Source organism: Dipodomys spectabilis, unplaced genomic scaffold (assembly GCF_019054845.1).
Source record: "Dipodomys spectabilis isolate Male_0828 unplaced genomic scaffold, ASM1905484v1 ptg000043l, whole genome shotgun sequence".
NCBI classification, from domain to species: domain Eukaryota; kingdom Metazoa; phylum Chordata; class Mammalia; order Rodentia; family Heteromyidae; genus Dipodomys; species Dipodomys spectabilis.
This window is the reverse complement of record NW_024870720.1, coordinates 25,059,930-25,086,355: the sequence shown is the minus strand read 5'-3', so window position 1 is coordinate 25,086,355 and position 26,426 is coordinate 25,059,930. Positions and strand designations below refer to the sequence as shown.

General features: G+C 37.0%; 1 protein-coding gene, 1 non-coding gene and 2 pseudogenes across 2 annotated transcripts; all 4 read left to right on the top strand.

Moving 5' to 3' along the window:
• Positions 1-202: 202 nt before the first annotated feature.
• Positions 203-13,302, top strand: LOC122106689 (UDP-glucuronosyltransferase 2B31-like). Its single transcript, XM_042678160.1, is given in 7 exon segments — positions 203-659; positions 662-916; positions 2,338-2,486; positions 5,354-5,485; positions 10,172-10,259; positions 11,022-11,241; positions 13,026-13,302. Coding segments are annotated over 7 exon segments (1,578 nt in total).
• LOC122106805 lies at positions 8,134-9,072 on the top strand (annotated as a pseudogene).
• Positions 13,303-14,941: 1,639 nt separating the features above from the next.
• LOC122106940 lies at positions 14,942-15,075 on the top strand. Its single transcript, XR_006147259.1, has one exon. It is a non-coding gene; the product is annotated as a small nucleolar RNA SNORA70 (small nucleolar RNA).
• A 260-nt stretch (positions 15,076-15,335) lies between these two features.
• LOC122106846 lies at positions 15,336-24,683 on the top strand (annotated as a pseudogene).
• Positions 24,684-26,426: the final 1,743 nt, after the last annotated feature.

Below are 26,426 nucleotides of genomic sequence, written 5' to 3'. Positions count from 1 at the left end.
TTAGGGAGAAAGTTATCACATAAGCCTGAGTATCCAAGTCCTGTTTATTCTCTTGCAACTGTGATTGGATTGTGCATACTTTATGGAGCTATTAAAATTAGTAGTTATACTTTAACATCCTGATTGAATTTTCCATGAATGTAAGGTGAGAAAAAATTTAGCAAGGAAGACCAAACCAAAAAGACAGCTGACTCTTACCAAGATGTCTTTGAAGTGGATGTCCCTTCTCCTGCTGATACAAGTGCTGTATTGCTTTAATGCTGGAAGTTGTGGGAAGGTGGTCGTGTTGCCCATGGAGTACAGTCATTGGCTCAATGTGAAGATGATCCTGGATGAGCTCCTGCAGAGAGGCCATGAGGTCACTGTCCTGACATCCTCTGCTGCCATTCTTGTGGATTCCGGAAAATCATCTCATTTTAAATTTGAGATTTTCCCTACGTCTTTGAATACACAGGAGTTTGAAAGTCTTTTCAAACATTGGGTCAATGAATGGACATATGAGTTCCCAAAATACTCAGTCTGGAAATTTTATGCAAGAATGCAAGATGTATTTGAAGAATATTCTGATGCTTTTGAAATCCTCTGCAAAGACATGGTTTTAAACAAGGAACTTATGAAAACACTACAAGAATCAAAGTTTGATGTCCTACTAACAGACCCTGTGGAGAACTTCTGGCTGAGCTACTGAAAATTCCTGTTGTGTACACTCTCCGCTTCTTCCCTGGCAATGCATATGAGAAACAGTGTGGAGGACTTCCATTTCCACCTTCCTATGTGCCTGTTGCTCTGTCTGAGCTCAGTGATCGCATGTCATTCATGGAGAGGGTGAAGAATATGATGAATGTGATTATTTTTGACCTCTACTTTCAAACATTTAATGAGAAGAAGTGGAATCAGTTTTACAGTGAAGTTCTAGGTAAGCTACCACTTCAATTATTATGATTTAATTCTAACTATTCTGTTGCTTTGAAGATGAGCTGAAGTAAATATCAAACCTAAACACCTGAGGGAAATACAGATCAATGACATGAAAGGCTTACATTAGAGAAGCAGTTAAAACTCTGGCCATCTCCTTTTCAGAAACATTTCCAGAAAACAATAACTCTGCTACTTGAACCACAGACAATTTTTAGAAAGCATTATGTATGCATTTTACTATAGTCTTATTTCAGCTAAAAAGAATAATATTCCAGACACCAAGAGCTCGCATGTGTTATCCTAGCTACTTGGGATTCTGACAGTTCAAAGCTAGCTCAGGCAGAAAAGTCCTTGAGAATTCATCTTCAATTAAACCCCCAAAGACCAGAAGCAGAGCTTTGATTCAATTGTGGTACAGTGCTAACCTTGAGCCAAAAAAAGCTCAGGGAGAGAAGGGGTAACATGGTCTTAAAAGAACTCTACTCATTACTTGACTTGTGCAATGTAAAACGTTGTACATCACTACTATAATAACATTAAAAAATAAAAATTTAAAAAAAACCTCGAGGACAGTACCCAGATATGATCTTAACCCCAGGACCTGCACAAAAACTAAAACAAATTACATGACGTGGCCTGGGAAGTTGGCTCAGTGGTAGAGTGCTTGCCTTGCTTTCATGAGGCCCTGGGTTCGATTCCTCAGCATCACATAAGCAAAAAGAAAAAAAAAGAACATGATGCATAAAACCCATTAATATCAAAATGTCTGCAGCTATGTAGATTTAGTCCTTATTTATCACCAAAACTATGTAGCATCAAGAAAATTGTTCCATGTTTTTAGCTTAGTTTTCTCACTTACAAAGAAATCATTTACCAATAGTTCTAGGTATGATCTTTCAGAATTATTAAATAATGTCTATCCCCCACAGAAAATGCTTTAATTACTGTAACTAGCTCTCTCTATTTGTCTCTGTGTACCTCTCTTTTTCTTCTGTCTCTCTCTCCTCCTGGAGAGCAAGAGAGTAATATGATTAGCTTCTCAATATGAACCGCATGCAGTAGCACCACTCAGAATTTAGTTAGACTCTCAAAAACCTACTGTTCTGGAAAATCAAGGATGAACAAAATTCATGTTAAACTGTGGAAACCTCCTGAGATAGCTTCCTTAGAGTATGTGATATTCTTAATTGATTCTGGAAATCCAAATGTTTCTTAATTATATTTGATACTTGTATCACTTTTAGAGAATATATTTTTTATACAGAGTAATACATGGGTCATTATAAACAAATATCCTTTATCAAAACACAGCATGTAAATGTCTTACCTGCATTATTCCAACTTATTTCAGCAAATCACATGCTTTATTTCTGGGCAAAGTTTTCATATCCTTCCTATTATGTTCTTTTCTCCACTCAGGAAGACCCACTACAGTACTTGAGCTCATGGCCAAAGCTGATATATGGCTCATTAGGACCTACTGGGATTTCGACTTCCCTCGCCCACTGTTACCAAATTTTGAATTTGTGGGAGGATTCCACTGCAAACCTGCCAAACCTCTGCCTGAGGTGAACCTGTCCCCGTTGACTTGCTGTTCCCTTTCCCTCTTTCTCTCCCTCTCTCTCTCCGTCTCTTCGCTTTCTCTTTTCCTCTCCCTCTCTTTCTTCTGCTTTTTGAAATGGCTTTGCATCCTCTCTTAGGAGTCTCCATCAGAAAAATAGGTGTGAGAGAGGTGATCCTGCTGATTGTGGACTCGTGTATTTCCGTTCAGCACTCTATGTTTTATGACTATCCAGACAAAGCTAAGATAACTGGTATCTTTGGAGAATATGATCAGTTAAATTGAGCCTTCATTGTTGAAATCATGAGGAGGAATACAAGATTCATGCAAAGATTGTTTATTACATGACTACAATATTCCCCAGGCAAAAGTTGGCTATCCTGAGAAAGAAGCAGAAACAGATTCTGAACATAGATCTTCATTCCATTGGGGTAGAGAAAGTAGAAAATAAAAACCGTCTGAAAGTGTTTTCATAAGGAGTACATAAGGGAAGCATAAACATAGAATTCAATTGCTATCACTGCTGATACATAAATACAAAACAATACCATAAAATTTTGTAAATTTGGACAGTTTGTTTTTTTCTTAGGCTTTGGTTTATTGGGAGGATTTCTATTGTTTCAATTTCATGCTGATAATGTAATTTTTATTTCTTACAGATTAAATTTTGTAGTAATTGTTCTAGATTATAAATGTCAGTTTGAAAACTCTGTGTGTATGTGTGTGTGTGTGTGTGTGTGTGTGTGTGTGTGTAAAAGTGTTGGAGCTTAAACTTAGGGGACCTTACATTCTTCCTAGGTTTTTCCATTCAAGTCTCATGCTCTATAACTTGAGAGAAACCTCCATTTCAACATTTTGCTGGTTAATCAAAAAGTCTGTCAGATTTGTGTGTTGTGGCTACCTTTGAACTTTGATACTCAGCTTTCAGTCTCCTGAGCACATAGGACTACAGGCATAAGCCAATGACAACCAGTGTGTGTGTTTTATTATGTGTGATTAATATTACCTAGGGATGTTCTGCATTACGATGGAATCTTTTATACATTATATTATCTTTCAACTCTAATTTTACTCATGGGTTTTCTCTCTTTTCATCAGTATAACTAAGTATTGTTAATTTGACCTTTTCAAAATACCATCTCTTGGTTTCATCGATTCTTGGTATTCTTTGTTTATCTGTAGCTCATTTCATTTTTGTCCCTGCTCTCTACCATATTTTTCTACACCTGATTTTGTGTTTTGTTTGCACCTATCTACCTAATATGTTGAGATTCATCATTTGGTAATTTTTTTATGTGTCTTTGTTTTAATGCAGACTCTCAAAGTTGTATATTTTAATTTAGTATTGCTGTTTCCCACAGATACAAGTATTTGGGATTCATCATTTTCTTTGGTGCTGGTAATATTTTATATGTCATATTTTGTTCCTGCATTGTTCTACTATTCTTTCTAATGTCTGTTGTTTGTTCATATGTGTCCTTATGTGTTTATACATACTTAGTTACTAGAGGTTAATTAATACTCTTTTTAAAATAAGTTTTTTATTGTGAACATACTTTACAGAGGGGATACAGTTACATGAACAAGGTAGTGAGTACATTTCTTATCAAGCATTGTTGCCTCCTCCTTTGTTTTTCCCCCACCATCCCTTCCCTTCCATCTCTACAACTACACTCTCCCTGATCCCCTAATTATCACTTTCATTCCATGATAATTTGCTAAGATACAAAAGTTTATTTTACTAGACTTTGTACTTGCTTTTTAGTGTTGTGTTTTAGCTTGATGTATGATTTACTTTGTTAACGAATAAAACAAAAGTGTATTCTGCTGCTGTGCGATGGGATATACTAATATGTCTATTAAGTCTATTTGATCGATAGTTTAGTTAAATCTGTTCTTTGTTGGACTTTGCTGCAGTGATTTTCCTATTAATGAGTGCAGAGCATAGAAATCAAATTGCCATCATTATATCAGAATCAATTTTTCCCTGTAAGTTTAGTAATACGTATTTTCAGAAATCGATGTTGCATTATGGTGTATATCTATCATTAGAAATTCCTGATGGATACTTTCTCCTTCATAATGTTCTTCTGAGGCTTGAAACCTATTTTTCAAATACGAGCAAGTAGCTTCTCCTGATTCTTTTTGAATACTGTTTGCTTAGACTGTCAATGTCAATATATTGCTTTCCCTTTGTGTATGTCTTTGATAATGGGGTGAGATTTTTTTCAGAAGTCAAGTGTTAGATCTCATCATTCAGATTCTATCATTTATTTGGAAAATTAAGATCATGTAACTCCAGGGCTAGGAAGAGTGGTAGAGCGCTTGCCTTGAGCTGAGGGAAGAGCGGAGGGACAGTGCCCAGGCCCAAAGTTCAAGACCTATGACCGACAAAACAACAACAACAACAAACAAAACAATAAATCCAGGGATAATACTAAAAACTATGCACTTAAAGTGTTTTCTGGGGTTTTGTGCATGAGATAATATACTCATATCTATTTTTCTTTAATACTGGAAAACTAATGATAGGTATTATAAGTAAAGCCCAATTGCAAACTCCCTGTCCTTTTAATTGAAGGCAACTACATTAGCAATTAATACAATTATAAACTAAGAATCTAAGTAGAGTAATTTCCAAGGCCATCTACCCCAATCAGTATATGAGGATTCTATTTCTCTTCTTCTTGTCAAACACATAAGCAATGCATACACACTTGCATAAGCAGACATACTACAATCTTATTATTCCATATTATATATCTCCTTCCAAATAAAAGTTGCTAATGAGTGAACTGATCAGATATTATAATAATGTCAAATGTGTTTTTCTGCAGTTGTTCTTTTGTGATAGAGAACATTCTTTCTTCACAGGAAATGGAAAAGTTTGTCCAGAGCTCTGGAGACCAAGGTGTGGTGGTGTTTTCTCTGGGTTCAATGGTCAGTAACTTGACAGAAGAAAGAGCCAACACAATTGCATCAGCTCTTGCACAGATTCCACAAAAGGTAAAGTAAAGCTCCCTCTGGTGGATACTGACAGAATAATACTTTTTCTATGTGAAAGGAAAACTAATTTACAAACCCCCAAATAAATTATATGCTTCAAGAACACTGCTGAAAACATTATACTACCTTTTATTTAATGTTATTTTATTATAAAGATGCTGTGTAGAGGGGTAGCAGTTACATGAGTAAGGTAATGAGTATATTTCTTGTTGAACATTGTTACACCCTCCCTTGTTTTCTTCCTACTATGCCTTCCTTCCCCTTTTCCCCTCCCCCCGATCTGAAGTTGTAAAGTTCATTTCCAACATAGTATCTTGTGAGTATCATTGTTGCAATTGGTCATCCTGTGTCCTTGTTTCAGCATCTTATTATTCTCCTTGCCTTCCCCAAATGAGATAAATATATATACAAGATGCAGGGCACCAAAATCAAATACGGTGACAACAGGGCATATACCATAGGGGGAGAACATACACAGGAAACAAAAAAATCACATAACACATTAAAAACAACAACAACAATTAAAAATTTCTTTTGTCCATATCTTGGGGTTCATTTCTCTTAGCATCATCTTATATGGTCATATGTACATAGATTTTGAGCTTTTCTGGTCATTTGATAAGATTACCCTAGACATATACTAGTTATTACAAAGAAGGGAAACCATGGGACCTGTATTTCTTTGGATCTGGCTTACTTCACTTTATATGATTTTCTCCAAGTTTTTCCATTTCCTAACAAATGGGGAGCTGTCACTCTTTCTAATGGAAGCATAGAATATATATATATATATATATATATATATATATATATATATATCTCACATTTTCGTGTTCCATTCATCTACTGAGGGGCATCTGGGTTGATCCCACATCTTAGCTATGGTGAATAACGCTGCAATAAACAGAGTTGTGCTGGTAACTTTAGTGTGGTCTTGTTTGTAAACATTTGGGTAAATGCCCCAAAGTGGGATTGCTGGGTCATAGGGGAGCTCTATGTGGAGTCTTTTGAGGAACCTCTATACTACTTTCCAAAGTGGTTGAACAAGTTTACACTCCACCAACCATGAAGTAAGGTTCCCTTCTGTCCACATCCCCTCCAGCAACTGTTGTTATTAGAATTCTTGATTTTTGCCATTCTAACTGGGGTGAGGTGGAATCTCAATGTTGTTTTGATTTGCATTTCTCTTATGGCTAGAGAAGTTGAGCATTTTTCCATGTGCTTATTGGCCATTCTTATTTCCTCTTCAGAGAAGTTTCTCTTTAAGTCTTTAGCCCACATATGAATGGGACAGTTGTTTCTTTGGGGATTTGTTGTGGGGGATTTAATTTTTGGAATTCTAAGTATATTTTAGATATGAGGCCCTTGACATCAGACTACCTCTGCCTATTTGAAAAAGGAGAGTTGAAGAGCCAAGAGGCTATAGGTATGGGATAGGAAAGAATTCAAAAACTTCCACAACAGTAAACATTATTAGTAACTTCCTTTTATGATACATAGAAAATAGTTTGGTATGCTTGTGCAAGTTGAGTTTTTATGGACTATACTTTCGTTTCCCATCTGATGTAGGTCACTTCTAATTAAATAAATTAGATTCATCTGGAAGCACAGTTACAGTAATGTTTGCATGAATCCTGGAACATAATACTATCAAATCATGTTTATGAGGAGAGTTTGCAGCTTAGCAGATTTAAAAAATCAACATTATCATCAAGGTATTAGAAAACAGTTGGACAAACTTTCCCAACATCACAATTAAGGGGCCATACTGTTATAAACCAAGTGACAATAAATTCTTCTGTTTTGTATTATTATTATTACTGTCTTAAGTATTTGTAGAAAAGAATTAACAAAGCAGCTAATGAATGCAGTATATCTTGATCAATGTCACTCCTTTCGATATTCTCACCCACCCCTCTACTACATATCTTTTTCCTTGCTCTACTTAATTGTGCAGGACATACATTGGATTCTTGACTGCATTTTCTACCTCTTCTCTTCATCATTTGTTTACTCTGCTCCCTTTGACCACACTCCACACCAAGTCTTTCTTCTTAATACTTAAAAACATTTCTAATTCTAAGCTGGATGCTGGTAGCTGACACCTGTAATCCTAACTACTCAGAAACTCAAGGACTAAGGATTTAGGTTCAAACCAAGCCCTGGCCAGAAAGGCCTTCAGACTCTTATCTCTAATTATCCACCAAAAAAAAAAAAAAAAAAAGAAGTGGATCTTCTGATAGAGTAATATCCTTGAATAAGAATCTTTGAGTAGGCTCTGAGATAGTGCCCAACCTCTGAGTCAAGCCTCATTGCTGGAATACACATAAGATATATAACTCTAGTTATATTTGCACCTTCTGGATTAAGACTAAAAACTGACAGTCATATTTTTTGTTTTGAGTAGTGCTTGTTTGTATTTAAAAGAAGTTGTAAGGTTTTCTAGCTGGAATAGTTAAAATAAACTTATTCTCAAAAGTAACTATTAGGAAAGGCCTAGCATGCTAGCAAGTAGTGGAGCTGTGAAGTCAGTGGGCTCTGGGAAATTGGGCCAGGGGTGGAGTGCTCGAGGTGGCTGAGGGACTTTGATGCGAGTTTGGGTGGAGAGGAAATTGGGGGGGGCAGGAGTCAGGGAGAATCACTTATAAACCGCACCCAAGCAGGACCCAAAGCCTCAGTTCCAGCAGGATGAGCGAGTGACCTGCTTTCATGGACCTCTCCTTTAAGAACAAGGTATGCAAAGGCTGCCCAAAAAGGCAAGCAAGTGAATGGCTGTATGCATTACAGCAATTGAATAAAAATTGGATGAGTGGGTTCCAGACATCAGGGTACTCATGGACGTGGACACCAATCCGCAGAAGCCACTTGAACTTCAAAAGGAAAATCTGGAGCAGTAAGCACAGGGGAAGATGCGAGGGAAGGCAAGAAAAGACGTGCGGCCGGCTACAGATGAGCTTTGACACGAAAACCAAATAGGAATAAGCAGGAAACATCTGGCAGTGGAGATGGTGGCTGTACCAGGCTCCTCGGGAGAAAAGGGCCCCCGGGGGATCGTACTGTGGAAATGCTGAACTATTTATGCGCAGAGTGGAAGTTAAAGTGAAGATTGTGGAAGAGTTTAAGCCATGGCTTCTTGACGATTGCGACTTAATTACCCGACAGAAACAGTTCTTTTATCTTCCTGCTGAGAAGAATGTGGATTCCATTCTAGACGATTATGGAAATTAAAAGCAAACTGGAGAAAACACAGGTAATGACAAGTACACTGAATGAAGTTGTGGCCAGGATTAAAGAGGACTTTGATGTGATGGTGGGCACCTGACTGCTCTACAAGTTTGAGAGGCCTCAGTAAGCACAGATTCTCACTGCAGGGACCACCCCGACACGCCCATGTCCCACCAGTGGGTTGCGCCCCACTCCTGCGACTGTTGGTTCGCCTTGGCACGATGATGGGCGACACCCTGCTGGATAAGAAGCACCTGATGCTGTTACTAACCTCTCTTCACGATTTCCTCAAGGGCCTGGCCACGAATTCTGGGATCTTCCTTAGTGCCAGCGATTATGAGGACCACTGGAAGGTCGAGTGAGCACTGCATGGGGTCTGTGGAACACGTGCTTGCAGGTTCGCGCGTGAGTGGATGTGTGTGATGCGTCGTTCCTCCTCCACCTCTTGGACAGATGGTGCACTCTGAAGATGGTGGCTTGCCAAAGAATTGCACGTTGTGTCGTTCATTTTAAGCAGAGAAAAGAAAAGGGGTCACCACTGCTTTTCCTCTTCTTCTTTCCCTCACTTCCAAGTCGTTACCAGTGGACCCAGTGACAGACAAGACACAGCTGCCGCGTTGTTGCCTAGGTGACAAATCGACTTCCACGCTGGTGATCTGTTCCTCTGACATGACTCTCTTTGATAATGCATCCCTGTTAACGCCATGTCACCAAGCTGACCCAGTACCAAAGGCCAGGATGTGTGCAAAGCCGCACCTTGCCTAGGGTGCTTAGTTGGGTTTTCCTGGTGCTTCACGCATAGCCCCATCCTCACAGCCCTCCTCACTCCCTACACATTCCACCTGCTCCCTTGTCAAGATTGCTGGCTTGCTTTACTGGTTTTGTATTTTGTGTGGAATGCACCTTTACCATGGTAGATGCAAGTCATTGTGTAGCTAGTTTTCTGGAAATGTCAGATTCTTTTACCACTTGTTTTTCAGACCTTCAATCATAATTTTACTTAAAAGGTAACTATTAGACTTTTAACAGATAAAAAGAGGCAAATTACAATATATAAAGTATAAATGGACACAAGTAAACAGGTTCCAATATGACCCAAGGGAATATGAAATTCTTAACATCAGAGTTAGGATAAACTACATAAAAATAGGTAATTGAGTAATTTCCACAATATAATCACATGACTAACTTACATTTTTAATATTCATGGCTATACTTATTTCATTATAATGTCCATGAAGTATAGATATTCTCTGTTACAGACCTTTGGCAATAGTTTTTTTAATAATATATTCTATTTTAATTCTTTAAGCTATGAAAATGTTCAGCTTGATACTCTGTTCAATTCTTCTAAAAGGTCCACTTCAAGGAGAGGACTCCTCTCTCTTAGAATTCTTAGGAATCAAGCATGCTATAACTTGACATTTGAGATATTGCATAATATTTTTCTCTACCTAACAGGTTTTATGGAGATATGAAGGCACCACACCAAAAACCTTAGGATCCAACACTCGGCTCTACAAGTGGATCCCTCAGAACGACCTCCTTGGTAAAACTCAGTAGAATAAAAAGTAAAAACATAGCACTCGATGAATATAATAGTCGAATTAGAAACAAATGTGTTATCTCAAACTCATACACTAAACTTTGTTCATAGTTTAGTATGAATAACTTACAAAGTTGTCATGTTAGGGTACACAGCCATTCTCCCTGGGTAGAGAGGCATTTCGTGATTGGCCTTCCATCTTTTATTTTAGCTTTCCTTACTTTCCAATGGCAGATGGATTTCAAATGTCATTGAGAATGACCTCTTCTCTTGTACTGCATGGGGCTCTGCACTTTTCACAGTGAAAATACACAAATGTTATTGTGATGCACTAGCACATTATTCAATGAAGTGTGGCCTGTATGTCTATTGACACCAGTACTGCCGCCATCCCAATCCAGCATGCCCTCCATATCACATGCCATGACCTCACTAGGTTTTCATATGGACATGCTACACATGTCTCCATAGTTTCTTCAATTAAACATGATAGATCTTTTATAAAAATGTTTTTATAAAATCATTTGGGTTTGTTCTCCTTTGTCAATCATCTTTGCATTTTTCAAGTCTCAAGCCACACAAAATGTGTTCAGAGTCTTCCCTTGTCTCTCCAGTGAACTTTGGTTCTTGTTGCTCTGAGGTTTAAAATTCAATGGAGCTTCATGACTATGTAGAGAGCACTCACATTGAACACACTGTATTGTACCTTTCTCATTTCATTCCTAAAACATACCTGATCACTTTGTGGAATTTCCCCAAATGCAGGTCATCCCAAAACCAAGGCCTTCATCACTCATGGTGGAACCAATGGTGTCTACGAGGCCATCTACCACGGAGTCCCAATGGTGGGCATTCCTTTGTTTGCGGATCAACCTGATAACGTTGCTCGGATGAAGGCCAAGGGAGCAGCTGTTAGACTGGACTTTACCAGGTTTTCAAGTGAAGATCTCCTCAATGCTTTGAAGACAGTCATTTACAACCCTTCGTGAGTATAACTACCTTTCCATTAGATCCTATTTAGAGAAGGATTCTTCTCATCAGTGACAATGCATCTTACCCCTTCAAGGGAGCTTATTAATAATTTAATTGAGATTCTCTTGATCTGTGTTTTTGTTTTGTATTGTTCTGGGGCATGAACTCAGGTCATAGTTGCTATCCCTGAACTTCTCACCTAAGGCTAGCCCTCCACCACTTTGAGCCACTTATGGTTTTCTAGTTGCTAATTGAGATAAGAGTCTCAGAGACTTTCCTTCCCAGACTGGCTTTGAATGGTGAACCTCAGATCTCAGCCTCCTGAATAGCTAGAATTCCAGGCATGAGCCACCAGTGCTCAGCTTTCTAGCACGTTTTTATATTCAACTACAAAGTAATTTCAGAGTTGTACTTGATCTCACAGATTAATTAGGTCAGCAATTATTGAAATCATTTCTACATATACAAATAAGGACAAATAAGAAATGGTTTAATCAAATAACTAAAATGTCTCTTTTTTGCATTTCCTGAGGCTTGAACTCTGGACCTGTGCACTGACTTTGAGCTTTTTCACTTAAGGGTATTACTCTACCACTTGAGCTACAGCTCCACTTCTGGCTTTTTTGGTAGCTACTTGGAGAAAGAGTCTCAGGGACTTTCATGACTGTGCTAGCTTTGAGACATCTTCAGATCTCAGCCTCCTGAGCAGCACGAAAACCTGTCTTCAATCAAATATTCATTTGCCAGAAAACTCATTTTATTGTCATTGTGTTCACAGATGTAATTAATTACCTATAATGCAGATATCATAAAATAGCATGTTTAATTTGGAAAATTCAAATATACACCGTATATTTTGCACATATATAATATTATATATATTCTATCTTCATAATCATGAAAATTACTTGGCTTTCCAGAGTTGTCAACAGACAACAGTACACTTATGAGACATGTGTAACTGCACAACAGAGCAAGAAGAGCCAATCATAGCATAGCACAAATGGAAAGGCTAGTTCAGCTAATTGAACTTTTTCATTTTGGTGGTACTAGGGTTTGAGCTCTGGTTTGTTAGGTAAATACCCTATTATTCAAGTCATGCTTCAAGTTCTAGGAAACTTTTATATTATTCACATAATGTTTTTCTAATAAACAATGTGATATGGCCTTGTATTTCCCATGTTTAGAGTTGCTATGTTAATAGGATAACTAAAAGCTCCCTGATGGTTGACCTTAAAGAAACTCCCCCCGTAATAAGATAAAAGCAAGCTCCATGACATAGAGGGGAAGAATTGTAAGGAAAAAGAAAGAGAAAATTAAACATCAAAAAGAAAACCATTGACTACATGGTATGGGAAGACATGAAGTGACAGGAAAATATTGAGAGTTTCTATGGCTTTAAAGTTAACCAGTTCAAGAAGCAAAATAGATGCCTTTGAATATGAGATACTATACTTTGACCAAAGTAATATTATTATGTGAGCCTTTCTGTAAAAATTGCAGTTTGAGACTAAAAATAAAAACAAAAGGCAGAAGGGAGGAATGAGAGATCAGCAGACATTTCACCTACTAGGGTGAAATCTTTAAAAACTTCTCAAATAAATATTACTCATTTAAGAGTATCCATTTCAAATGCAAATACTGTGTGTGGGCAAATGAAAATGAAACACTAAGGTAGTATATCCATTTGGTTTAACTTGGGTTATTTCTATGGCAGTTTACTAAACTTTGTTAGGATTAATATAGTCAGCAACATTAAATCCCTTTAAGATAGGTATCTCTGTGTTTTTCTTTTAGCTATAAAGAGAATGCAATGAGGTTGTCAAGAATTCAACATGATCAGCCAGTGAAGCCTCTGGATCGAGCTGTCTTCTGGGTGGAGTTTGTCATGCGCCACAAAGGAGCCAAACACCTTCGCCCAGCTCTCCATGACCTCAACTGGTTCCAGTACCACTCTCTGGATGTGATTGGCTTCCTGCTGGCCTGTGTGGCAGCTCTCATCTTCATCTTCACAAGATGTTGCCTTTTTTGTTTCCAGAAGTTTCCTAAAAGTGGAAAAAAGAAAAGAGAGTAGTTGTATCCAAGTGGCAGCTGGTAGTTCTGTTAATTACTCCAGCAAGATGACTTTGTAATGGATTGGGATCTTTCCTAGTGTGGCAAGAAAAACTTTAACAAGTTACTTGCTCAAGTCAGATTTTGAAATTTCTAGCTGAATGTCAGGAGGGAACTCCTACAACATTTTCTGAGCTTACCTAAGTTTCCCAAGTTTTATGTGGACATAGACCATTAAAAGTCCCTTCATAATATAAATAGGTTTTGAAAATATTTAACCTCCTTTAACTTCATTTGGGAGTACCATGTATTTTTTTATGTATAAGAAAAGATGTAATGTAGTCAAGTTTGTACAGCAATATTTACCTTCTTAATTTGTGACCAATAATACATCACTGAGATGTTTATTTCCCTACAAAGTCATTCTCAATTTAATTAGAAATGAAATGATTTCTCCCTGTTCTTCACTATAAAATTAGAATAGTTTGGAAACTCTTTGCTTTGATGAACGCATTTCTTTTTGTCTTAGACATTTATAAATATTGAAGTGAAGGTTCTCATTTCAGCTTTTGAGAGTAGATGCACACTCAATTGTTCAATTGTTCCTCTCTCCAAATAAACTCATGCACATATAGGTGTAGGATTTGCAGTTTAGTGTACAGCTTCACTTAGTTCCATCACAGCTATGTTATAAGGTTTAGACAGTTTATTGTAGACCTTTGTTTTCACTCAGAGCCTTGGCACTGTCCTGAGCACTTTTGCTCATGGCTAGCGCTCTACCACTGCCACAGTGCCATTTCCTATTTTGTTCTGGTTAACTGGAGAAAAGAATCTCATGGACTCTCTTGACAGGTTGGCTTTGAACCATGATTCTCCAATCTCAGCCTCCTGATTACCAGCTCCTGGCTGTGCCTGCAGAAGAATTTTTAAATAATGAGTATTCTAAATTTCCCACTTTTCAAATTCCAGTATGATATTTTCCTTTCTATTTTAGTCTTCACAGGAAAAAATAAATAAATCACTCAAATAACTTGAAGGAGCCATTTTCCTTAAATGCTAGAACACTATGTCCAAGTTACACAGGAGATTGAATTCCACAAGATTACTCTCCAAAGCCAGGAGAAAATCAATTTCCACAATAACCAGGAAAAAGTAGGGTTAGTGCCTTGGCTGAAGTGTTAGATTTCTAGCCCAAGAGGTAATAATTGTTGAGACATCAACTGTGATTGTCTCACGGGGCAATTATATGATATATGTGCACTTGAAAAGAAAAAGTGTTCTCTAACACATCCTTTTACAAATTTAGGAGGCAAATTGTGCAATTTACTGTTAGATACATCCAGCCTTAGCACAAACAGATTCTTTAGCACCATTCAGAATTTAGTTATACTCTCAAAATCCCACTGTTCTGGAAATCAAGGATTTGCTAAAATATAGAAACCTCCCAGGGACTGGGAAGGTGGCTCAGTGGTAGAGTGCTTGCCTTGCATGCATGACACCCTGGGTTCGATTCCTCAGCAACACCTAAGCAGAAAAGGCCAGGAGTGGTGCTGTGGCTCAAGTGGTAGAGTGCTAGCCTTGAGCTGAAGAGCTGAGGGACAGCGCCCAGGCCCAGAGTTCAGGCCCCACAACTGATCAAAAAAAAAAAGATTTCTTCTTTTCTGCAGCCAATTAAGCTGACCGGGTTCCTTTTCTCGTGGGGACATGGTGTGCACTGGTTGCAAACAGCAACCTCCTTGGTAGTGTATGCAGCCTGTTGCTTGTATGGGTTGCCCTAAGGACCTTGGAGACAGTTTTCCAGTGTATTTTCATGACTCTGACTTTATACTGTCCCCCTATCTAGGCTCAAGACAGGTATGCGGGGTGCCTTTGGGAAACCCCAGGGCACTGTGGCCAGGGTTCACATTGGCCAGGTAATCATGCACCAAGCTGCAGAATAAAGAATGTGTACTTGAGGCCTTACGCAGGGCCAAGTTCAAGTTCCCTGGTCGTCAGAAGATCCACATCTCCAAGAAGTGGGGCTTTACCAAGTTCAATGCGGATGAGTTTGAAGACATGGTAGCTGAGAAGCGCCTCATCCCTGATGGCTGTGGAGTCAAATACATCCCGAATAGTGGTCCTCTGGATAAGTGGCGAGCCCTGCACTCATGAAGGCCTCCATCCACTGAGCTATATCACCCCCACTTCGATCATGTTCCCCAATAAAACTTGCATTACGTCTAAAAAAAAAAAGAAACCTCCTGAGATAGCTTCTTTAGAGTATGTGATTTTATCAATTGAGTCTATAGATCAAAAGGTTTCTGAATTTTTATTTGATACTAGAAGTATCAAACAAAAGTATCAAATAGATTTCAAAGAATGCATTTTATCTTCAGAATGATATATGTCAATATAAATAAATATTCTTGATCAAAACACAACATGTAAATGTCTTGCCTACTTTATTCCAACTTTTTTCAGAAAGTCACATGATTTGTTTCAGATCAAATGTCTTCATGATCCTTCCTATTATGGTTTATTCTCCATTCAGGAAGACCCACTACATGTGTGAGCTCATGGCCAAAACTGATATCTGGCTCATTAGGACCTACTGGGATTTCCACTTCCCACAACTACTGTTACCAAAGTTTGAATTCATGGGAGGACTCCACTGAAAACCCGCCAAACCTCTGCCTGAGGTAGACCTGTTGTTGTTGGCTTGGTGCTCCTTCTCCTTCTCCCTCTCCCTCTCTCTTTCCTAACTCTTACTTTCCTTTCCCTCTCCCTCTCCTTTTTTCTGTTCTTCCTTGCTCAGGGGTCTGCATCAGCATAATAGACATGAGAGGGGAAAAAAGTATCCTATTGAATATGGACCACTGCAATTATCTAAGTTTCATGACTGTCAAGGAAAAGTGTAGGATAACTGGAATCTTTGGAGAATAGCGTCAGTTAAATTGAGTTCATTGTTGAAGTCACAAGGAAGAATAATTGATTCATTCAAAGAATGTTTACTAAGTGACCACAACATTCCAGAGGCAAATGCTGCCTATCACGAGAAAGGAAGTAGAAACAGATCCTGAACCCACACCTTAATTCTATTTGGATAGGGAAGCTAGAAAATAAAAATTGTCTGAAAATGTCATCATAAGGAATACAATGATGTTCAGTAAACACAAAGGAAATATGAACATAGGATTCCATCTCTACTACTGGCAATACACAAATACAACACAATACAACTCAATATACTACACTGCAATACAATAAAAATCTTGCATAAATGTTGCATTTTGTTTGTTCTTGGGCTTTGTTTAGAAAGATTTTTCCTATTTATTATTTGTTCTTGGGATTTTGCGTACTGGGAGGATTTCTATTGTCTCAATTTCATTGTGTGCTGTTTTTATAATTAAGTTTGTATTAATTCTTGATTAAATTTCATAAGAATGTCATAATTTTCCCAAGTGTTCTAGATTATATATGATCAATTTCAAAACTCTGTGTGTGTTGAGTGTGTGTGTGTTGGGTGTGTGTGTGTGTGTGTTGGGGATGTGTGTGTGTGTGTATGTGTGTGTATGTGTGTGTGTGTGTGTGGTGTCTGTCAGTACTGGAACTTGAACTCAGGATTACTTCATTCTTACTTGGCTTTTCCACTGTAAGGCTCCGTCTCTTTTATTGGAGACATACCTCTATTTACGTTGGCTGGTTAACCAAAAATTTTGTCATAATGTGTGTCATGACTGGCTTTGAACTTTGATACTCAGATCTCACTCTCTTGTGTAGTTAGGACTACAGGTGTATGCCCTTGTTTATGTCTTCCTGTGTGTGTGTGTGTGTGTGTGTGTGTGTGTGTGTGTGTGTTTAATAAAACTTACTGGTCTTCTCAATTACAATGCTGTCATTTATATATTATGTAATATATCATCTCCATTTTTATTTATGTGTTTTCTGTTTTCATTAATATAACTAAGGCTTATTAAATTGACATTTTCAAAGCATCAACTCTGTTTTAATAAATATTTAATAAATTTATAAATTATTTAATAAATTATTAAAACTCTGTTTTAATAATTCTAACCATTCTGTTTTTATCTCTATTTCATTTTTTTTTCCTGCTTTCTAAAATAGCTTTTCTACAACTAATTTTGTCTTTTGTTTGTACCTATTTACCTAAAAAAATTGAGAATCCTCAGTTGGTAATTTATTTCTTTGGGTCTGTTTTTAAGGTAGGCACTCAGATGTATAAAATTCTATTGAATATTGCTGTATCAGACAGATAAAAGTATTTGATGTTGATCATTTTATTTGGTGCCATGAATATTTTATATGTCATATTTGATTTCTTCATTGTTTTACTATTCTTCCTAATGTATATTGCTCGGTCCATATGTGTTTGTACAACCTTAGTTATTCTTCTGGTTAATTACCACTTTTATTCCTTGATGATTTGCTAAGATAAGAACTTTATTTTACCACATTATATATATATATATATATATATATATATATATTTAGCATTACATGTTAGCTCAATAAGTGATTGGCTTTGTAAAATGTTTTAGGTAATCAGCAAAACAAAAGTATATTCTGCTGTTGGAATATACTATTATGTCTATTAAGACTACTTGATCTCTAGTTTAGTTAACTCTGATCTTTGTTGGACTTTGAATGATTTTTCTATTAATGAGGGTAGAGCATGGAAATCAAATCCCTACCATTCTATCAGAACATAGTCTCCTCTGTAAGCGTAGTTGTATATATTTTAGGAAGTCAGTGTTCTCTTATGGGATGTATTTATCATTAGATATCCTTGATGGATTCTTTCTCCTGTATAGTAGTCTTACTGTCTTCTGAATGATTTGGACTTGCAACCTATTCCTCAAATATGAGCTACTCTTGATTCTTTTTGAGTACTATTTTCTTGGACTATCAGTATCAGTATATAATTTTCAGTTTATGTATGTCATGATATGTCATTCAGATTCTATTGTTTAGTTGGAAAATTAAGATCATTGACATCTAGGTTGATTACTAAAAGTGTACACTGGTACTGGTAATCTATTGCTCTTTTCTGGGGTTTTGTGAGTGATCTATACTCATGTCTTTCTTCCTTAATTTAAAAAAATATTCATTAGCATTGTAAGTAAAGTGCAATTACAAACTCACTCTAATTCTAACTGGAGGAACCTACACTAACAATTAATACAATTATAAACTAAGAGACTAAGTAGAATAATTTCTCAGGCCATCTACCCAAATCAAAGTATGAATTTTCTGTTTCTCTTCTTCCTGTCAAATACATGAACAATTATATGTACACTTACACAAATATACATAATAGAAGCTTATGTTTTATATTTTACATCTTCCAAATAAAATGCACTATTGAGTGAATTGAGATCCAGATATTTTAACAATTTCAAAATTGTTTCTCTGTAGTTGTTCTTTTGTGATGAAGAATATTCTATCCTCACAGGAAATGGGAAAGTTTGTCCAGAGCTCTGTAGACAGGGTGTGGTGGTGTTTTCTCTGCGCTGAATGGTCAGTAACATGATAGAAGAAAGAGCCAACACAATTGCATCAGCTCTTACACAGATTCCACAAAAGGTAAACTAAAGCTGCTGGTGGATATTTATGTAATGAATTTGTTAAACAGAAAAGGATTTGAGTGCCAAAACTTGCTATATGAAAAGGAATTGAATTTATACAACACAAATTAAATTATATCCTTCAGGAACTCTACTTAAAACACCTCAGACTGCCTTTGTCCTATTTGAGTAAGGAGAGTTGAAGAACCAACATAATATATGTATAGTGCAGGAAAGAATGCAAAAAAAAAAATCCTCTAAAACAGTAAACGGTCATTAGTAACTTATTATCCAATACATAGAAATTAGGTCAGTGAGCTCCTGTCGTTTCAACTTTTATAAACTACATTTTAGGTTCCTGTTTGATGTAGGAAAGTTCTAATTAAACAAGTTATGTTTTTCTGAAAAAGCAGTTACATTAATATTTGCATTACACATGGACCACAATATAACAATTCATATATACTTATGAGGATAGTTTATAAATTAGAAATCAGTTTATTATTTTTGACCATATGTATGAAAAAAATTTAGAAACCTCTCTCAAAAGAAGTGGTGCTGTGGCTCAAGTGGTGCAGCACTAGCCTTGAGCTCAGGGACAGCACCTAGGCCCTGAGTTCAAGCTGTACAACTGACCAGAAGAAGGAAGGAAGGAAGGAAGGAAGGAAGGAAGGAAGAAGGAAGGAAGGAAGGAAGGAAGGAAGGAAGGAAGGAAGGAAGGAAGGAAGGAAGGAAGGAAGGAAGGGAGGGAGGGAGGAAGGAAGGAAGGAAGGGAGGGAGGAAGGAAGGAAGGAAGGAAGGAAGGAAGGAAGGAAGGAAGGAAGGAAGGAAGGAAGGAAGGAAGGGAGGAAGGGAGGAAGGAAGGAAATAATGAAGGAAATAAGGAAGGAAGGAAATAAGGAAAGAAGAAGGAAGGAAGGAAGGAAATAAGGAAGGAAGGAAAGAAGGAAGGAAGGACAAGTGAACAAATACATCTTAGAAAAACCACTCTTAGTGGCCAATCCACAGGGCAAGACCACTCAACTTTCCAAACAAAAAAAAAAAGGAAGAAAAAAACTCTCTCAAACTTTGCAGATTTTAAAATCAACATTATCATCTAAGTATTAGCAAACAGTTGAACAAAATTTCCCAACGTCACAATGGGTTAAAGTGGCCATATTGTTATTAACCAATAAGTTCTTCTCTTTATTATTGTTCTCTTTAAGTAGTTCTACAAAGGAGTTAACAAAGCAGTTTCTGAATACATTATATCTTGATCAATGTCACTCCTCTGAACATTCTTACCCATCCCTCTCCTACATACCCCTTCCCTTACTCTACTTAGTAATTTTGCGGATATACATTGGATTCTTTTTTTGCATTTATTATTATTATATCTTTAAGTAGTTGTACAAAGAAGTTCCCATTCTACAAAATATGTACAAGGTGTCTGACAACATTGTCATCCATTTCTGCTAACCAATCCCTTCTCTCACTTTTTTTTTTTTTACAATTGAGACTAGGTGATTACATAAATTTCACATATTTTACATTGGATTCTTGACTGCATTTTCAACCCTTTCTCATCATTTATTTACCTCTGTCTTCTTGACCCTACTCCACCTGAAGCTTTTCTACTTAATACTTAAAACATTACTAATTCTGGAAGTGGCGCTGTGGTTCAAGTGGTAGAGTGCTCACCTTGAGCTGCAGAGCGCAGGGACGGTGCCCAGGCCCAGAGTTCAAGCCCCATGCCAACCAAAAAAACACAAAAAACAAAACAACAACAACAACAACAAACCTTACTAATTCTAAGGTGGGTGCAGGTGATTGATGACTGTAAACCTAGCTACTCAGAATCCCATGGTCTGAGAATTGAGGTTCAAAGCCAGCCTGGGCAAGAGAATCCCTCAGACTCTTATCTCTAATTAACTACCAAAAAGCCAGAAGTGGAGCTGTGGCTCAAGTGGTATGAGGAGCTCAGGAACTGAGCTGAGTTCAAGTCCCAGGACTGGCACACACACAAGAAATTCTACCTCTATCTACTAACCTTCGGGATGAAGGGTTAAAACTTATATTTCATTTTTTGTTCTTGTGAGTAATGCATATTTGTGGTTACTAGAAGTTTGAAGCATTTCCTACTTGAAATAGTTAAATTTATTTTTAAAATTAACTATCAATTTGCTTTTTGACAGATAAAATAAGGTATCTTGCAATAGATAACTTAAGGTACAAACGGCCATAATTAAACTGCTTCCAATAGAACCCAAGCTGAAAATAACAATATAATACTAAATGCTTATACTCACATTTAAGATAAACTATATAAAAATGAGTAATTGAGTAATTTCCACCATATATTCACAATGAGTGATTTACTTTAAATTAATACTAATTATTATAATTTTAGATTATAAAGTGTATCAAATGTAGCTATTCTCTGTCATAGATCTTTGGCCATATATTCATATTAAAATATTCTTTCTTAATTTATTATCTAGCCAATTGGAAAATGTTCAATTTGATAATCTCTTCAGTTCTTCTAAAGGGTCCACTTCAAGGAGAAGATTCGTCTGCCTTTGAATTCTGTAGGAATCAAGCATGTTATGACTTGACATTTGAGATATCAAATAATATTTTCTCTACATAACAGATGTTATGGAGATATATAGGCAAGATACCAAATACCTTAGGATCCAATACTCAGCTGTACAAATAGATCTCCCAGAATGACCTCCTTGGTAAGACTCAGGGGAATAGTCAGTAAAACTATGAAAAAAGTCACATCATGAAGATTATAGTTCAATAGGAAACAAATGTATTGAACCTTTATTATCTCAAGTCTCTAAAAATAACATTGAACTTTTGTAGTAAATAAATAACAAAATTGTCATGCTAGGGTATATTATCCCATTCTTCCTGGGTAGAGAGGCACTTTGTGAATATCTCTCCTTCTCACAGTTGCTTATTTTTGAACTGCAACAGAATTTCAAATGTCATGGCAAGTGACTCCTTTCCTTGAAGTACTAGAAGCCCTGAACTTTTCATAGTGATAAACACACAAACATTATTGTGAGGTGGTAGCACGTTATTTGATGAAGCGTGGCTAGTATTTCCTTTCATACCAGCACCAACCACAGCCATTGCATTCCAGCAGTCTTTGGATGCCCTTGTATCAAACGCCATGACCTCACTAGCTCCTCATGAGAACATACTACAACATGTCTCCCAGACTTTTCTTCAATTGCCACATACTACATCTTTCATACAAATATTTTTGTGAAAACATTTGGCTTTTGTTCTTCTTTTAATTCTTTTCATTTTTCAAGTCTCAAGCCACACAAGATGTGTTCACTGAGTCTTCCCTTGTCTGTCCAGTGAACTTTGGTGCTTGATGCTCTGAGGTTTAAAATTCAGGGGAGTTTCATGACTAAAGTGCATGCTATGTCAAGAGCACTCACACTCAACACACTGTATTGTACCTTTCTCACTTCATCTAAAACATACTTGATCACTTTGTGGAAATTCCCCCAAATGCAGGTCATCCCCAAACCAAGGCCTTGAACAATCATGGAGGAACAAATGGTGTCTATGGTGGGCATCCCTTTGTTGGTGAATCAACCTGATAACACTGCTTGGATGAAGGCCAAGGGAGCAGCTGTTACATTGGACTTTACCACATTTTCAAGTGTAGCTCTCCTCAATGGTTTGAAGACAGTCATTAGTAACCAACCCTTCTTGAGTATAACTACTTCTCCACCGGACAGTATTTACAGACCCATTCATCAGTAACAGTGCATTGATCTCATTCCCTTTCACAGGAGGATTATTCTTTAATAATTTAAATGAGTTTAATGTGTTCTGGTTTGTAGTTTGGTTTTGGTTTTATCTTTTGATCACACAGCTTGAACTCACGGCTGCCCCTTAATCTTCTCCATACAAGACTAGTGCCCTACCACTTTGAGCTATTTCTGGTTGTCCATTGTTTAATTGGAGTAAGAGACTCAGGGACTTTCCTTCCCAGATTGGCTTTGAACCAAGTTCCTCATATCTCAGCCTTCTGAATAGCTAGGCTGACAGGCATGAGCTATCAGTACCCAGCTTTGTAAGATTTTTAGTGTTAACTACAAAGTAATACCAGAGTTGAACTTGATCTCACAGATTAATATGTAAGCAATTAGTGAACTCATTTCTACATATATAAACAGTGCCAAAGGTATACAGCTATTTGTAATGACTTCAAAATATGACAATCTTCAGAAAAATGATAAATGAAGATAAAAGTAGTTGTTTAACTGAATATCTGAAATGACTCATTCAAATAATCTGTTTATCTATTTTTTTCTTTGTTTACCCTTTTCTGGGGCTTGAACTCATGGCCTGTGCACTATTTCTGAGCATTTTTACTCAAAGGTGTCACTCTACAACTCCACTTCTGGCTTTTTTTTTGGTGGTTAATTAGAGATTAGGGTCTTAGGGACATTTCTGGTGGGCCAGCTTGCAACCAGCATCTTCAGAGCTCAGGCTCTTGAGTAGCTAGAGATATGGGTTTTAGCCAGTGTAACTTGGCTTTAATCAATAATCTTTTACCAAAAAACTCATTTTATTATTATGCTTTCTGATATAATTAATGACATATGATACAAATACCGTAATAGTTACATTTTAATTTAGGAAATTCAAGTATATGATATATATTATGTATATTCTATCTTCATAATCATGAAATTTATGTGGTTTTCAGACCTTGAAACTGACAACAGTACATTTAGTAGGCAGGTGCTCTACCACTTGAGTCACAGATCAGCACAGCTAGAAAGGGCAATCATAGCATAACACAATTGGGAGGCTAGTTCACCTAATTAAAGTTTTAAATTTTGGTGGTACTAGGGTTTATATTTTAGTTTGTTAGGTGAGCACCCTATTGGGCTGTTGACCTGAAAGCTAAAAATAACCAGGTAGTCCCTCAATAATAAGATAAAAAAGCAAGCTTCGTGATCTAGCAAGGAAGAGTTGTAATTTAGAAAAGGAAGTGAAAATTAAAAGTCGAAAGAGAAAGACATTGACTACATGGGATGGGCAGAGGCGAAGTGACCAGAGAACACTGGCAGCTTTACAGCTTTAAAGTTATCAAGTTCAAGAAGAGAAGTAGATATTATTTTATCAGGAGATATTTTGAGCAATGTAAAATCATTTGAGCAGGTCTGTAAAATCTAATTAATTCTTTGCAATTAAAAAAAAAACAATAAAAGGTAAAAGTGGAAAGAGTCTCATTAGGATGCCTTTTACCTACTAGGACAAGGCAGGTCTTTAAAATTTTAACTTCTCAAATAAATATTGCTCAATTAGAGTATCATTTAAAAAGCAAATATTGTATGTGGGCAATTGAAAACAAACACTGGTGCACTGGGTCCATTTGCCTTAACTTGCATTATTTATATGACACTTTAATAAACTTGGTTAGGCTTAATATATTCAGGAAAATTAAGTTCCCTTAAGGTACGTATCTCTGTGTTTTCCTTTTAGCTATAAAGAGAATGCAATGAGGTTATCAAGAATTCACCATGATCAGCCAGTGAAGCCTCTGGATCGAGCTGTCTTCTGGATGGAGTTTGTCATGCGCCACAAAGGAGCCAAGCTCCTTCACCCGGCTGTCCATGAGCTCAACTGGTTCCAGTACCACTCTCGGGATGTGATTGGCTTCCTGCTGGCCTGTGTGGCAGCTCTCATCTTCATCTTCACAAGATGTTACCTTTTGTGTTGCCAGAAGTTTCCTAAAAGTGGAAAAAAGAAAAGAGAGAGTTGTATCCAAGTGGAAGCTGGTAGTTCTGTTAATTATTCCAGCAAGATGAATTTGTAATGGATTTTGATCTTTCCTCGTGTGACAAGATAAACGTTAACAAGTTACTTGCTCCAGTCAGATTTTGAAATTTGTAGCTGAATGTCAAAAGTGAACTTCCACATAATTTTCTGAGCTTAACTAAGTTCCCCAAGTTTTATGTGAACATAAGACCATTAAAAAAACCCCTCATAATTTAAATAGGTTTTGGAAATATTTAACTTCCTTTAACTTCACTTTGGAGTAACATGTTGCATTTTAAATTTAAAAATTTTTTATTATGAAGGTGATATACAGAAGGGTTATAGTTCTTAAGTCAGGTAATAAGTACATTTCCTTTTGAACAATATTACCCTCTGTCATTCTCTTTTCCTTCTGTTCTTTTTTTAACTGATATTTTAATAAATATATATGTATATATATATATATATATACATTTTATTGTAAAGATACTGTATCGAGAGGTTACAGTTACATGAGCAAGGTAATGAGTCCATTTCCTATCGAGCATTGTTACATACTCCTTTATTTTTCCCCTACCATCCCTTTACTCCCCACCTCCCCAATTCCTCCCTCTTCTCCCCTCCCCCTGCAGAGTTGTACAGTTTGTTTTCAACATTCTGTATTGTACACCTCATTGTTACAATGGGTCATCCTATATCCTTATTTTAGAATTTTGTTATTTCCCTGCCCCTCCCCAAATTAGAAAAATGTATATATAAGATGCAGTACACATGGCTGTGAAGGTGGCTCAGTGGTAGGGCACTTGTCTTGCATACATAAGGCCCTGGGTTTGATTCCTCAGCACCACATAAGCAGAAAAAGCTGCAAGTGGTACTGAGGCTCAAGTGATAGAGCGCTAGCCTTGAGCTGAAGAGTTGAGGGACAGAGCCCAGACTCAGAGTTTAGGCCCTATGACCAACCCTACCCCACCCCCCCCAAAAAATAAGATACAGGACACTGGAATCAAATATAGTGACAACAGAGGTTGTTCCACAGAGGAAAACATAAAAAGAAACAAAAAAATCACATAGAACATTAAAAAGAACAGCAACAAAGATAAAATCTCTTGTGTCCCTATCATGGTGTGCATTTCACTTAACATCATGTTTTATGGTCATATGTATATAGCTTTTGATCTCTCCTGTTTGTCCTAGACATAAACTAATTATTGCAGATAAGGGAAACAATGGGTCCTATATTTCTTTGGGTCTGGCTTACTTCACTTAATATAAATTTTTACCAAGTTTTTCCATTTCTTAACAAATGGGGCAGTGCCATTCTTTCTGACGGAGGCATAAAATTCCATTACACACACACACACACACACATACACACACACACACCACATTTTCTTGATCCATTCATCTATTGAGGGGCACCTGGGGCTCCTTGGCACAGGCCGAAATTTTCTTAATAAAGACCCAGAAACAGAACAAATCAAAGAAAGGTTGGACAAATGGGATTGCATGAAACTGCAGAGCTCCTGTATGCTAAAGGACATAGCTAGCAAGATCAATAAAAACCCCACCAACTGGGAGAAGATCTTCACTAGCCATACAATGGACAAGGGTCTCATATCTAAAATATACTTAGAACTCAAAAAAGTAAATCCCCCAACAACAAATCCTCAAAGAAACAACTGCCTGATTAATAAGTGGGCTAAAGACTTAAAGAGAGACTTCTCTGAAGAGGAAATAAGAATGGCCAATAGACACATGAAGAAATGCTCGACTTCTCTAGCCATAAAAGAAATGCAAATCA